Source organism: Balaenoptera musculus, chromosome 14 (genome assembly GCF_009873245.2).
Source record: "Balaenoptera musculus isolate JJ_BM4_2016_0621 chromosome 14, mBalMus1.pri.v3, whole genome shotgun sequence".
Lineage (NCBI taxonomy): Eukaryota > Metazoa > Chordata > Mammalia > Artiodactyla > Balaenopteridae > Balaenoptera > Balaenoptera musculus.
In genome coordinates, this window is record NC_045798.1 from 16,013,011 (window position 1) to 16,029,547 (window position 16,537).

At 37.6% G+C, this 16,537-nt stretch overlaps 1 protein-coding gene across 6 annotated transcripts in view; it reads right to left on the reverse strand.

The window, feature by feature from the left end:
• PTPN11 (protein tyrosine phosphatase non-receptor type 11) overlaps positions 1-16,537 on the reverse strand; it is a 75,654-nt gene that overhangs the window by 49,771 nt on the left and 9,346 nt on the right. For 4 of the 6 annotated variants that reach the window (XM_036874385.1, XM_036874387.1, XM_036874388.1 and 1 more), the window contains exons 2-4: positions 9,576-9,698; positions 3,910-4,104; positions 1,891-2,083 (exon numbers count right to left, since the gene is read on the reverse strand). In XM_036874385.1, coding sequence (XP_036730280.1) covers positions 1,891-2,083; positions 3,910-4,104; positions 9,576-9,698 — 511 coding nt within the window. The remainder of the gene's footprint in view (positions 1-1,890; positions 2,084-3,909; positions 4,105-9,575; positions 9,699-16,537) is intronic. The other 2 variants (XM_036874386.1, XM_036874390.1) reach the window with 1 other exon arrangement.

Genomic DNA, 16,537 nt, shown 5'->3' on the forward strand with positions numbered 1-16,537 from the left:
AAGGAAAATCCAGGCAACGTCCACAGCGGGCTCTGAAAACCTCCAACATATCCTTGAGAATCTAGAAGGACATGTGCATGTGCATGTACATGGCTGTGTGAAGTCCAGCAAAGATCCAAAAAGGCCCTAATCTTTACCTCTAGCTGATCCTGAGGTTCTGTGCAAGCAGGAAGTGAAGGCTAAGGCAGAGTTTTAAGGTGCCAGAGCACTGAAAGCAGTCGTGCCCCAACACACACACACACACACACACACACACACACACAGCCTCCCTGGCAAAGGCTGGGAGATTTAATGTTTCAAGGCATTTAAGGAAATCTCTGTTCAATCATTAACTGATCACTAAGCTACCCAAGCAAAGACTTCAGTGGCCACACAAGACAAAGACAGGTAAGTCACTGAACACACAAACAGCAACAACAACTACAGGAACAATAAAAAGTAGCAACAACAAATAATACTGCCTCAGAAAGGAGGGCAAAGGATTTATATTATATTATTTAAAATGCCTAGTTTCCAACAAAAACTTATGAGACATGCAAAGAAACAAGAAAATATGATCCATACTTGGGGGTGGGGGGGGGAGGGTGGGAAGCATTCAACAGAAACTGTCCTTGAGAAAGCCCAGACAAAGATTTTAAACCAGCTAGTATAAATATATTCAAAGAACTAAAGGAAACTATAAATTAAAAGAAAATATGAACATGATATCTCATCAAATAGAGAATATCACAAAATGATAAATACATAAATGTACATAATGTTCATAGCAGCATTATTCATAATAATTAATGGGCCAAAACGCCCATTAATCTTTTAATGGATAAACAAAATGTGGTATATAGCCATACAACAAAATGTTTGCCAATAGTTTACTGACACATGCTATAACATGGATAAACCCTGAAAAACATGCTAAGTAAAAGAAGTCAGTCACAAAAGGCCACATATTACATGATTCCATCTATATAAAATATACAAAATAGGCAAATCCATTGAAACAAAGAGGTTAGTGGTTGCCAAGAGCTGGGGGGAGGGGGAAAAACGGGAAGGGACTGGTAATGAACCCAGGGTTTCTTTTTGGGGTGATGAAAATGTTCTGGAATTAATGTTGTTGGCTGCATAATTTGTGAATATACTAAAAACCACCAAATTGTCCACCTTAAGAGGGTGAATTGTATTGTGTGTGAATTGTATCTCAATAAAGCTGGGGTTTTTTGGGGTTTTTTTTTATCTTATTGAAAAACTGAAGCAATAAGTGAATAGACAGTTGCTATTTAGGAAACTATGTCAAAACAAAGTTTGATGTAGTTGACCAAGAACCAACCTCCTTGGTCCAGCCATCACATTAAAAACAAGAAATGGTGAGTTCAGTTCTCCCAGCCTTAACCAGAATTCTATAATATGAAAGTACATGTAGTCACAGGCTAGACTGTGCTGACCCAAGGGAGAAGCTGAGGCCATCGCTTTAGAAATCGAGACAGAGGCAGACTCCAGCTGTAACCAAGCACAGATTGAGACACTGCAGGGCTGGGAATTCCCTGGCGGTCCAGTGGTTAGGACTCCGTGCTTTCACTGCCGAGGGTTTGGGTTCAATCCCTGGTCGGGGAACTAAGATCCTATAAGCTGCGTGATGCAGCCAAAGGAAAAAAAAAAAATACTGCAGGGCAGAAGGTGATGTACTGAGGCATGACTTAATCTGCCAGAGAGAGAGAGGAAATAAGTAATTTAATAAAGTTCTGAAATGATGAAACAGTTATAATTAACAAGGTACTAAAAGTGTAGAAGCCCTTAACTAAATGACTTTGGAAGTAATGGTGTCGGTCTTCTCCCAGCAGAAAAACCACCCAAAGATGACATTTCGCCAGACCCACAGTTCAATCCGGGCTTTACCTGACAGCGGATCATAACGTGGGTCACTTTAGACTTGCCGTCATTGCTCTCCCCTTTGTCATCTCCGGTTCGGACAGAGAGAACAAAATCTCCAGGGTGGCTCTGGCTCTCCCGCACAAGAAAGCTACCGTGTTTCCCTTTCTCGGTTAATAATTTCTCTGCTTCTTTCCCAGACAGATGTCCATGAAACCACCTAAATTTTTTTAAATGAAAAATCAATTGAGTTCTGCCATGGGCTCACAACATTCTTTCACAAAACTACCATACATAGTCACCTCTACTCAACACAATTAAAAACAGGCACGTTCCTCCAAGAGATTGATCCATTCCACATAAGCCAGAATTTGCATCCCAAGCAGGCAGGAAAAAAATGACAAAGATATTAAGAGTGACCATTAGGGGAGTTCCCTGGTGGCCTAGTGGTTAGGATTCTGGGCTTTCACTGGCATGGCCCAGGTTCAGTCCCTGGTCAGGGAACTAAAATCCCACAAATTACGTGGTGTGGCCAAAAAAAAAAAAAAAAAAAAAAAAATGACCATTAAACTCCTTAAATGAGCCCACAGTCATTTGGAGGCAAATATCCTCAATCTTTCCTATTTTCTTTTAAATCCCCCATCTTTTAAAAAGGCAGTTTGTCATTTCTCCACTGCCAAACCCTAAAAGAACCAACTATTTAATCACAGTCATTTAAAGAAGTTATAATAGAGAGTTATGGTAGCGACAGAGAATCACTTGAATGTTTGCCCTTGCTTTGGCATGCAAACACTACATTAAAAAGGATCTTCATTATAAATTAGTTCAAGCATTCCAAGCTTTTCCAGATTTCCAATCTATACTTCAATAGCCTCCAAGTTTGCTGTCAACATCTTTGGACTATCTACTGGGTTATCATTTCAAATTTTAATGCACATAAGACTTGGAGTAGAGGCAAGGGATTTTGCTAAATATGTGAATTCCCATGCCTCACAATCAGAGATACCAATACACTAAGTCTGAATGGGGCCCAGCAATCTGCATTTTTAACCAGCACAGCAGAGTCCTAATGTAGGCCGTCTGAGGTCAAACTTTGAGACAATGCTACTCTAAGCTACTATAGAAAACATCTTAACATAGTCATATTAATAATGTGGCTTTTTCCCTCAGGATCTTGGTGAGGAAGCAAGCATGATCATAGCACATAGTGCTAATGGCTCAACACTAAAGGAATATACTTCAAGGTATTTTTCATCTACCCTCAACTGAACAGAATAAAATTAAATAAACTGCACAGAGTTGGCTGACAGCCTTTTGCTTAATAATTTGGCTGGAAAACTATTATCAGCATAAAATACCAGTGACACAAAGGTATAAGTAGAAGAAACCTACTTGAAGACAGAAAATATTCAAACCTAATTAAGAGACCCTGATTTGGTACTGAGTCAGAGAGAAGAGACTGGGAATGCAGAAAACCAATAAAATCAATGCAAGTTAAGTCAAGCCCCAGCTTTTATCAGCTTAGTTCCAACACTGGGGAAAGATCTCTGAAATAATACAATTCCCTCTAATTAGGGTCATTCTCACACATTTGTGGATATAACATAAAAGAACTGATGAAAAATCTGACCGAGTTCTCTGCTTTCCCACTTCTGAGCTTAAACTGACATCTGTTGGTGGCATTGCTGAATAGCTGGTCAGAAGCTACTACAGGAAACTGCTATTTTGGTGTTCCCATTATCATTTGTTTTCCTCTCCTAACGCTCAAAGTTCAATAACGCTCAAGTTCAGTAATCTTAAAATTACTGCATGTATCAAGTACATACAGGAATAGTCTGAGACTTCTGTAGAATGAGTGTAAGTAACACTGACTGAAGCTTTTGCAAGAAAAGGCCACTCAGAATAATCTGATCCTATTACTCTTACTTTAGTAACACTTTTAAGATTACAGTTTGAGAAACAGAAGTCAAACCCCCATAATGCATTCACCTCACACCTATGGCACGGGAGAGATGCAGACTCTGCAGTTATGAAAATGTAACTGACCTTTCAGAGGTAGGATCTGCACAGTTCAGAGGATATTTGAGCTCAATAACATCTCCATTCTTCTCTTTTAATTGCCCATGATGTTCCATGTAATACTGGACCAATTCAGCCAAAGTGGCAAACTTCTCCCCTCCATACAAGTCATAGTAATCACCAGTGTTCTGAATCTTGATGTGGGTGACAGCTCCATTTCTTCTAAAATAGTCCATTAGAAAAGTGGGGGGAAAAGACAAATAAAGAGCTATACTAGTAAAAATGGATCTCATATTCATTATCAGATTTCACCTAAACATTGAAACAAACCCAAGGAATGTACAAGTTTACGCTTTTCCTAAACAAATGCAGTGAGTGAAATAACCACACAGTCAACCACTTCAACACAAAGGGCTCTGCGTATATTAAGTGACAATCATTTTTCTCATCATTAATTAATCAAGACAAATATCACTAAAATTAAACGTACATTTACCTTATAATCCAGTAAACCCACTCCTAGTATTTTGCCCCAAAGGAATGAAACTGCATGGCTACCAAAAGCCTTGTACAAGAATATTCATTGCAGCCTTTTTGTAGTAGAAAAAATTGAAAGGTCAAATATTTATGGCCAAAATGGATACATAAATACTCATACAATGAAATATCACACAGGAATTTAAATAAAAGAGAGAGAGGACCATTGATATATACAATCAACTTAGGTGAATCTCAAAAACATTACGTTAAGAGAAAGAAGCCAGACACAAAAGAATATATACTGTATGACTTCATTTATATGACATTGTAGAATAAGCTAGTCAATGGGGATAGAAAAGAGAAGAGTGGTTGCCTCCTAGGGGGAGGGAGAATAGAAACCGGCACCAAGAAACTTTCTAGGGTGATAGAAATACTCAAGATTTTGATTGGAGTTTTGGTTGCATTGATAAACACATTTGTCAAAATTCATCTCACTATACACTTAAGATACTATACATAATCATATCTTTAAAAATCATTTTAAAGACATATAATTAACGGAGTTTCCAAAGTGAGATAGCTAGTATGTCAACCCAATGAATTGACAACACTGGCCAAAAGTTTCTAAAACTTGGTATTTTAGTTAGCCTAGGCACTTTGATGATTTCCATTTGTTTTTCTGTACTACTAAGTACATCTCAAGGACACCCATAATCATCTTTGTGGACCCAAGGGGTCTGGCAACCCCAAAATGGTAATCACTGACCTATATTTATTTTTTAGTCTGACCCTATAGTGTTATTGATGAAGCCTCTGTTAAATATAAACACACTTCTACTAAAGATAAAGGAAAATGGAAACGAAGGAAAGTAAGAAAAATTGTCCTACAATGTTAATAACAATATCTACTTCTAATTTTTGGTTACAGTCTTTTCCAGTGGGTAAAAAAGGCACTTCGGGTCTCTCTCCTCCAGCTACACCTGATTCTATTTTAACACCTCAGCTTTCTATCTCTAACCTTGACTTAACGTATCACAAAAACAGATATTTCAGGTATGGACTATAAAGCAAAATAGATGGATCTCAAAAACATGATACTGGGAATTCCCTGGCAGTCCAGTGGTTAGGACTCGGCGCTTTCACTGCAGGGGCCCAAGTTCAATCCCTGGTTGAGGAACTAAGATCCCGCAAGCCATACAGCGCAGCCAAAATAAAACATGATATTGCATGAAAGAAGCACAATGCAGAATGATATGCTCAGCATGTACCATTTATGAAAATTTCAGAACGCACACAAGTAATATTATACATTATTCATGACACAGACATACATATATATTCTATTTTATTATTATATTACTTTTATGTTATATTACTTATTATATTATATGCACTTTTTTTTTAACGAACTAGAAAGAAATACACCAAACTCAGAAAGTAGCTGTCTCTGTGGCAAAGAGAAGAACAGCAGGAAGGGTGGTGAAAAATGGAAATTTTGCTTTTTTTTACATTTTATTTTGAAGAAAAAAATGACTGGCAATAAATACAATATGGGTAATTGGACATAATTTTTTGTATCTTTCTGTATTTTTTTTTCCTCAAAATTAAAAAAAGGGGCTCTTCCTTGACTAACTAAGGCAACTTAAATCATCAAATTTTCAGCATGGGCACATAACAAAAAGATTAGATCACCTGTAGAAAACTAGAACAATAAACTTGTCATTTATGCATGCACACACACACACATGCATCTCAGTGTCTATAATATACATCATATACATAAGAAAACATATATAAAGTGAAACTTGGCAGTTTAAGAGTTGTTAAAAGCACTGGTTCTAAGACAGTTCAACAAAAAGATATACAAATGACCTTTAACCTTATTAAAAGATGTTCAGCTTCAATCATAAGAGAAATTAAAATTCATTGAGATACCATTTCTCACCTATCAGGTTGACGAAAGTGAAAAGCTTGACAACACTCAGCTGGAAGCTGTGGAAAAACAGGGACCCTCAGACACTGCTGGTGAGAATGCAAAATGGTACAATCACTGTGGAGGGGAATTTGGAAAAACTATACCAATATATATTGACTCTCTGCCCCAGTCATCTCACTCCCGGGAATTCACCTCTGAAGATACATTTCCAAAAGCACAAAACATATGCAAAATGTTATCATATTAAATGCAGTATTATTTATCATTGTAAAATATTGGAAATAACTAAATTCCCATTTTTAGGAAATTGTATAAAGTTACATGCTATGCAGTTAATTTAAAAAATGAGAGAGATCACTAAAAGATTTCTGTAAGTGAAAAAAGTAAACTACAAAGAAATAGATTTAGTATTCCACTTCATGTGTGAAAAGAAACGCAGAAAGATAAACCATAAATTAATAAAACTGGTTACCTACAGGGATGGAAATAAGGTACACGGGGTAGGGATAAGAATAAGATTTGTCAGAATATACCTTTTTATACAGTTTGACTTTTAAATCTTGTAAATGTTTCACATATTCAAAAAATAAAATCAACAAGGATCAAAAAAATGAGTACAAAACCAAAAAACTGAATACAGAAAGAAAGAAATGACTCTAACTTTGCAGTAAGTTCATAACTACACAGAAAATTAATTCCTGTAGCTTTCGAACACAGTACAGATTGTACACCCTTAGTGGGATATATGCTGTGAACAGAAACACTCCAGATAAATCATGAACTTTACTTAATGGGTTTGTAATTAGAAATGATAATGGTATAGTAATTCTGAAACTATCTTTGTATTATAAGATTGGGCAAATGCGGTCATACATTGATGCTGCTGTGAAACACGGTTCTCTCTACAGAAGGGAAACACAAATACGGAATGGGAAAAGGTAAGGAAACTGGGCTGAACTGGAGCTATCAAACTTGTTTGATATACATTTATATATTTATTGATACTGATATATTTAAAACTTGGTTTTAAATATAGAAGTATTTCCCAGCTCTGTCTACTATAAGGGCCTAGAAGCAATGATACTCCAGAAGACGGGGCAAACAGATATTATGTGCTTCCTGATGTGAAATAAAGGGATGGCTTCAAAATCCACTATTGAAATGACGAGAGAAATTTGAATATGGACTGTGTGTTAGATAACATTATGGAATCACTTAAAATTTCTCAAATATAATAATGATACTGTAGTTATACAGGATGTCCTTGTTCATAGGACATGCACACTGAGGTACGCAGAGGTAAAAATAAGCATCCTGACATCTGCAACTAATTTTCAAAAGGTTGGGGGAGGGGAGAGTATATACATACACACAAACACACACTCAGAGAAAAAGAGCAAACATGGCAAAATGTTAACAGGTAAAGGGAATGTGGGTATTCACTGTACTCATCTTTTGACTTTCCTATAGGTCTGAAATTTCTCAAGATAAACAGTTGAGGAAAAAAAAAAAAAAAACCTCACCAGTTCTGTAGTCCCAGCTCTGCCACTTACTAGCTATGAAACCAGCTTTGTAAATTAACCTCTGTGCTTCAGCTTACTCACCCCTAAGATGAAGATAATAGTGGTATTTATTCATAGGTTGTTGGAGAGATTAAATAAAATGATATGTGCAGCGTGCTTAGCATGATGGCCTGGAATATGTCAAGCCCTCAATAACGTTTGTTATCATCCTCCTCCTCCTCCTCAACATCATTGTTGTTATTATTATATAATCTCCATCCAAACTCTTACAGGTCAAATGTCACTCAACTGTAGGTTAGAAGTCTGTGCTAGGATAAGCCTGGAAAAATTCATGAAGGCTTCTGCCCTCTCCTTGTAGCAAAACGGAAGTAAAAGCCAACAATGTGAGCTCCTTGAGAAACTAATCGATACCAAAAACGGACTTCCCAAATCCCGAAGGGGTCCTGAATAAATCCTCAGAACATGTTTTCCTTACTTCTTTATTTAAAAAAAATAATAATAAAAGCAAATTCATAGAGCAGTTCAGTTCTGGCTCCTGGAATGAGCTAGAGTACGGAGAATAAGTATATAAGAGAAAGTCAATTTCTAGAAAAACTCTCCCACATGTGTCCAAAGAGACATGTAACAGATGTTGGCAATACTGTTCAAAACAATTTTAAACAAACTAAAAACAACTCAGTGTCCAACAATAGAGGATGGGATAAACTGTGGTATATGCACACCTTCGAATATTATATAGCCATTAAAGTTAATAATTAGATCTATATGTATCAGCACAGAACTCAAAAAAAATTTAAAGGTAGTCTCAGCCATGGATATGAATTCTAAAAACACACAAACCAACCTCATATCATTCACACATAGTACAAATGCAGTACAAGTATAAAAACATGTTCAGGAAGGAGATATACCAACCTCTTGATGGTGGTTTCCTCTGAGGAAAGAGGGAGGGGAATGGGACTGGGCAGGGGAACAAACGGGACCACAACTTCCTCAGTGATGTTTTATTTCTTGAAAAAGAAAAGTGATCTGAAGAAACTCTTCTCCTTCTTTCTTTCTTTCTTTCTTTTTTTTAATTAAAGTATAATTGATTTACAATGTTGTGTTAGTTTCAGGTGTACAGCAAAGTGATTCAGTTATATACTTTTTCAGATTCTTTTCCCTTATAGGCTATTACAGGATATTGAGTATAGTTCCCTGAGCTATACAGTAGGCCTTTGTTGTTTATCTATTTTATATATAGTAGTGTGTATCTGTTCATCCCAAACTCCTAATTTATCCCTCGCCCCACCTTCCCCTTTGGTAACCATAAGCTTGTTTTCTACATCTGTGAGGCTGTTTGAAGAAACTCTTAGGAAGTATTTTTCCCATTCAGTAATCAACAGACGGGAAAGGAAAAGTGCAGGGAACAAGGATTGAGCCTTGCTTTGGATTGAACCAGGATCGACCCAGGCCTTAAGAACTTATGTTATGCTCCAGCTCATCCTCAGTGGTCTCTCAAGAGAGAAAAGCCCCCCTTCAGGCCCCTTCTGCTGACTCCCCGAGCCTATCACTCCCAGGAGGCCACGTCCTGAACCCCACAGCAGGCCTGAATAACACCTGATCTGTGGGCCAGGGCACTGGCAAGGCCTCACCCACAGGGCAGCAGGCAGACCTTCAGACTCTAAATGAGGGTCGCAAGTTGTCCACATGTGGTCTTAACATTTCCCCCCCGGAAAACACTCTCAGGATTCTCTTTTTTTCTTCCAACTTACCTAACAGAAAGTGTAAAGTCTCCAGGGTTACTTTTACTGGGCCTTGCCAAAAAACTGCCATCAACTCCTCTTGTCAACAGTAGGTTTTCTGCCTCCACGCCAGTGATATTTGGGTGAAACCATCTTGAGAGAAAGAGAAATAGACCAATGAAAAACAAAGGACTCTGTCAGCACTACTTCCCACACCGTCACGGCTAAAATGCTTATTAGTAGAGTAGCAAATAAGAACACCAACACAACCCCTTTCCCTTCCTCTCTTTGGTCACCGCCTCCTCCTTGTCTTCCCCATGGTAGGGGCTTGGGATCCTGCTAGCACAGTAGAGGGGGCTGGGGGCATGGTCAGTGGGATTGGGGCTGAGGTGGATGCTATTTATATAGGGTGGTGGGGAGGGCCTTAGCAATAAGGTAACATTTGATCAGACCTGGAAGAAATGAGGCAGCAACACGCAGCCATATAGGAAAGGAACATATCAGGCAGAGGGAGGAACAAGATCAAGGGCACGGGGGCAGACCGTATTTGACATGCTCAAGCACTCAAGAGGCCAGTATGCTTGGAGCAGAACAGGCAAGGGACAGAGCGGTAGATGAGGCCAGAGAGGTAATGAAAAGCCGGATGATGCAGGGCCTCAGAGGACACTGTAAAAACTTCAGCTTTTATTTTTTGTGAAATGAGAAAGGACTAGAGGGTTTTAGACAGAGGAGCAACATGATCTGACTTATATTTTTAAATCATCTTCAAGCTATCGTGCAAGGGTAGAAGCACACAGATCAGTTAAATAAGCTATTGTGATAATCCAGGCAAGAGATGATGGGACCAAGGACCAAGGTGGTGGAAGGAGTAGTGATAAACAGTCCAACTGGGAATATTTTAAGGGTAGCCGACAGGATTTCCTAATTTATTACATATGAGATGGGAAAGAAAGAAAGGAGTAAGAACAACTTCTAGGTATCATGTCTGGGCAAGTGGAAGGTTGACGGTACCGTGTACGAGATGTGGAAAAAGGGTGGGGAGAGGAAAAATCAAGTGTTAGATTTGGTACGTGTTAAATCTTTTTTTTTTTTAATTTATTTATTTTTAAATTTTTATTTATTTTTGGCTGCGTTGTGTCTTGTTGCTACGCGCGGGCTTTCTCTAGCTGCGGCGAGTGGGGGCTACTCTTCGTTGTGGTGCGCGGGCTTCTCATTACAGTGGCTTCTCTTGTTGTGGAGCACGGGCTCTAGGTGTGCAGGCTCAGTAGTTGTGGCGCACGGGGTTAGTTGCTCCGCGGCATGTGGGATCTTCCTGGACCAGGGCTCAAACCCATGTCTCCTGCATTGGCAGGCGGATTCTTAACTACTGCGCCACCAGGGAAGGAAGCCCTGGTACATGTTAAATAAGAGATGCTTAATCATCTGAGTGTCTGGTACATATTAAGCACTAATGGTTAGATATTACTGACAATCATAACAATAACTATCAGATTGTTCTGACAAGAAATAATCAGAAAAGGCAAGAATCTAGACATAGTCTATCAACATTCCTGTTGTTTACATTAACTGAAATTTATTTTCTTTTTAATTTTTCCTATAGCATCTTACTAGCATTTTGGGGAAAATCTAAACATCATTCTGATTATCCTAGAGAAAAATCACAGGGTTCAGATCAAAAGGAAAACATATTAGTTTGCTTTTTACTCCCTCTGAGAGCCTGTCAGAAGATCGAGGCAGAATTTTGCCCAGGGAAAACTCAACCTGAATTTATAAGATACCTATCATTCCAGCATCCAATACTTTTGCATACAGTATGATTACTAAACTACCCTTTTTTTTTTTTTTTTAAATCTTGTCCACAGCTTCTTTAATCTATGGTTCCCACCTGAGTCCCCGCAGCCCTAAGGAATCAAAAAGCAATAACGGAAGGCTTCCAGTTACTTTTAACTTTTCAAAAAGTATAGTGAAAATCTTACATTAATCTTCAATTTGTCTATCTGTATAAGCTAGTTAAAATGTCAAATCTCTCTTGCTTTTGGCTACAAAACAATTATGTTACTTGGTGTGGTAGTCTGAAGCTGAGTGGCATATATGTTTTCTTCTACAACAAAAAGGGAAAACTAATTATTATATGATGAATACAGGTTAGGAAACAATTCTCTTTAGAATACTGGGTTTATGTTTTAAAAAAAAAAAAGAGGAGACCCCAGAAGTGAAAAAGCTGAGAATCGCTGGCATGTGGTGGCAAAGCTTTATGGGTAGGAGCACGGACTCTGGAACCAGACTACTTTGGTTCAGATCCCAGCTCTGTGTGACCCCAGGCTAGTTATTTAAACTGTTAACTCATCTATAAAATGGGAATAGCAACAGCACTGTGTCATAGGGTGTTGAGAGAATAAAATGAGTTAATATTTATAAAGTGTCTATAACAGTGCCTGGACTTCAGGGTAGCCAAGGACAATGATGACTGCCTAAATTCACATCTTCCCACATATCCTTCAAAAACAATACAGGGGACTTCCCTGGCAGTCCAGTGGTTAAGACTCTATGCTTCCAATGCAGGGGGCACGGGTTCAATCCCCATGCCACACAGTGTGGCCAGAATAAATAAATAAATAATTTTTAAAAATTAAAAACTAAGGGGAAATTTTTTTTAAATATGGAATTTTTAAAAAAGAACAAGTAAAACCACACAATAACCTAACCATGTCCTCAACATAAGTAGAGACAGAGAATGCCCAAACTTCCAAATTACCTGTAAGTAAAAAAAGAAGACATACCAGATCTCAGTAGTGATCTCTCATCTTCTTACTGCAACCCTCTGTGCCAAGCAAGGGCATTCTGAGAAAAACTGCATGTCAGAGAGAACAGGGGAGCTAGTGGCAGGCCTAAAATTGCTGTAAAACCACCTCCAGAAAGAGAAAGTCCACCTTAAGTGTGAAAATACTGAAAAAGTTTTCTTGTAAATCAGAGCCCTATTTATAGGAAAGGGGAATGATTTAAGGTGTAGTGTTAGAAATGCATGGTCTCTGGGGAAGAAAAAGGCAAAAAAGAGACAGGATCCATTTGGCAATTAGGTGACAAAAAGGAAAGGAAGTAGAAGGGGGAAATTTATTTACCTGCAAACAAACAAACAAAAAACCCAGAGGACAAATAACCGGTCCCCTACCACAAACACAAATACATACACAAATCCACGAAAAAAAAAAAACCCTGGATTTTTCTAAACTGACAGAAGAAGAGGCCATTGAATTAGGAACCTTTAAAATATTTAAAAGCCACAAAATAAATAGGAAAAAAGTGAATAAGTCTATACAAAGTTACTACAAAAAAGAAGAGTCACACATCAGTCAGCTTTTGAAAATTACCCCAGACAAACACCCATGATGCAGAAGAAAACTATAAGACAACACTCCAATCTGAATTAAATATACTCAAACAAGATTTGGGGATATGAAAAAACACTCTGAATAAGAAATTTAAAAGTTAAAAACAGAAATGGACAAAAAGTAGGAAAAAATGAAGAGGGAGCTGATCAAACTCAGAAAGAAAAAGGAAAATAAAATCATCTCAGAAATGAAAACTAAATTACTAGGCGCCCAAAGGAGAATAAGTTCAAATGAAAATCTAATAAGTGGCATTAAAGAAAGGTAGGAAAACAATGAAGAGAATAAAATATGATGAAGAAAGAAGTAAAAGAGATCACAAAGAAAATGGTTAATATGAAAGACAAGCGAAGAAGAAACAACATACATATAATTGGGGGAAGGGGGAGGGGGAAATGCAATGGAACAGAACTAATATTTAAACCTAAATTGAGAAAACAAATAAAATAAGATGTGAATCTATACATTGGAAGGGTCCACCAGGTACTTGGGAAAATTAGCCCAGAATAATCGCTGACACTTATTCTAATGAAACTATTACGCTTTAAAGACAAATGGAAAAAAATCAAGGCCTCCACGAAAAACAAATAACTTACTATAACAAATTAGATTAGCATCTGACTTTTCAAAGCCAACATATAAAGCAAGTTGATACATGAACAAGCATTTTTTTAAAACTCAATGAAAGAAAAGGGTAAACCAAGAATTTTATATCTAGCTAAGTTATCCTTCAACTATCAGAGCTACAGAAAAAACAAGTTTCAACATACAACAACTAAGGGAATGCTGTACTTATCAGTCTTTCCTGATGAATCTAGTAGAGGATAAACTTTATCTAACCAAATGGTAACAAGCAACATTGACAAAATAACCGATGGTGAGCATTTAATAATCTATAAATGTCATGTAAGACTAAAACAAAGATGGGAATGAGAGTAGAAAACTAATGTACAACAGTTATATACTGTGACACAGTAGAACTACTACAACTAGAAAATGGGAAAAGGAAAACAGAAAAAACCTCATTGTTGTATAGGCAATAGGCAATAGATGGGTGTTTAAGGATAATGAAAAAAATCTGATAAGCCTGATAATAAAAGTTAAATAACAAAACAGAGGACTAAGGACATTCAAAAAGGTGTAAGTACTAGGTTAAAAAAAATACAAACCTTCCTAAATACCCCCTCAAAAAACTGTTTTCAACAAAAAATTTTTAAATATACATCTTAGAAAAAAATTATATATGTATATACACATACATACGTACATACACACACACATCTCGTGAGAAACAATGCAAGGAAACACTACAGTTGACCCACGAAAAACATGGGCTTTAGAGGCACCGATCCTTGCGCAATTGAAAATTCATATATAACTTTATAGTCAGCCCTCTATATCCACAGTTCTGCTTCCAACTGCATGGTTTCAACCAATGGCAGATTGTGTCATACTGTACTACATACTTATTGAAAAAAATCCGTGCATAAGTGGACCCTTGCAGTTCAAACTTGCGTTGTTCAAGGGTCAACTGTAAGTATAAAACATTAAGATAGAGGACTTCCCTCGTGGTGCAGTGGTTAAGAATCCGCCTGCCAACGCAGGGAACATGGGTTCAAGCCCTGGTGCGGGAAGATCCCACATGCTGTGCAGCAACTAAGTCCATGCGCCACAACTATTGAGCCTGCACTCCAGAGCCCGCGAGCCACAACTACTGAAGTCCGCACGCCTAGGGCCCGTGCTCCGCAACAAGAGAGGTCACCGCAATGAGAAGCCCACGCACTGCAACGAAGAGCAGCCCCCGCTCGCCAGAACTAGAGAAAGCCCGCGCATAGCAATGAAGACCCAACGCAGCTAATAAATAAATAAATAAGCAAAAATCAAAGAAAAAGAAAACAAAAAAGTAGTAGATCTAATTATAAAAATCCTGCTTTTTAAAATTAACAAAATAGACAAACCACTAGTTAACTTATTCAGGAGTACAAAAACAAGAAAAAAATCACAAATACACAAAACAAGAAATGACAAGGGGGAAATAAGCATTGAAACAGAAGAAAAAAAATTTTTTAAAGAAACTACTTTGCAGACTGCTGTGCAAATAAATTATAAAATCTAGATGAAGTGAATAATTATCTAGGGAAATACAGACTGCCAAAACTGAGTCCATTAGAGAGAAAACTTAGGCAAACCAATTTCTATATAAAAATAGAGAAAGCAATTTTAAAACTACCCCACAGAAAAGCACCAGGCCCAGATGGTTTCAAAATGGAATTCTATCAAACTTTCAAAGACCAGACCATCCCACTGCTCTATAAATTATTCCAGACAGTCAAAAGGAAAGGAAAACGTACCACTTCCTTTCATGAAGCAAATATAACACCGATACCCATACCAGATAAAGACAGCTACTTCAGTGATACAGAAGGCAGACACCTTGCTCCTAATTCTAATAAGATCCTAATTATTTTAAAATTATAGTAATGGTTATACTGCAGTATTTCAAAAAAAAAAGTCCTTAATCCTACAATTATCAGGTTAATGAAGTGAACGAAGGGAAAAACCATTCTGTCTCCCCTCTACAGCTCTCTCCCAGCATCTTCCTCCATTATTGGTCTTCATTAAATGAAATACTGCGGGCTCAGAGGTTGCTTCATTTTTAAATACCGGTCATCCAGCCTGGGCCGCCACCACCTATGGGGGATCTGTTCCCTTACTGTCACCACTGTTATCCCCTCTTTCTTTTTTAAAATTGATTCTAGAAGAATTTCTCAGGTTTGTCCTCAACCTCACCACTCGGAGGGCTGCCTCAAGGGCATTCTTTACTGCTTCTAGCAAGATCTTATTTATCTTCCTGTTTTTCTATCCTGTTTCATCTTTCCTTATCTCAGCCAACTACTTCAGGCAGCTCTAATTTTTTATAGACTCAATGTCCTTTAGAATCTTGTTGAGAACACAAACATAAACTTTCTAAAACCTTTTAAAATTCATTTACTAAAACAGCACAGATAGGTATGAAATTCAGAGAAAAAGCCCAAGTTTCCCTTGCATCGTCAGAAGTCACTACAGTTAGCAGTTTCCTAATCTTTGAGAAATGTCTCGTGCATATACATACATATACTTACTTACCTACGTGTGCATGTGTGCAAACACACTACTCTCTCTATGCCAGCCTGTGTGGAACACACACATACACAAATGCAATCCTGATCTACACCCCAATTTTTTCACTTACTACAACGCAAAGATCTTTCCGTGTGAGCGTTCTTTTTAATGGCTATACACTATTCCATTGTAAGAATGTATCGTCCATAATTTAATCCCTATTAGAGGACATTTATATTATTCATAGATTTTTGTCATTACAAATAATGCACATATCACACCCTTTATAATCATCTTTATACACTTTTACAAGTATATCTGTAAATTAAAATTTTAGAAATAAAACTGCTTTGACAAGAGTTTCTTTTTTTTACTCTGACAAATTTGCCAAACCACACTCAAAAGAAGGTACCAGTTTTGACTCCCACGAATTAAGCGTGAAAGTCCGTTTTCTCCCAGTTTTGCCAGTACTACGTATATTACCAAACTTTTTCATCTGAGTCA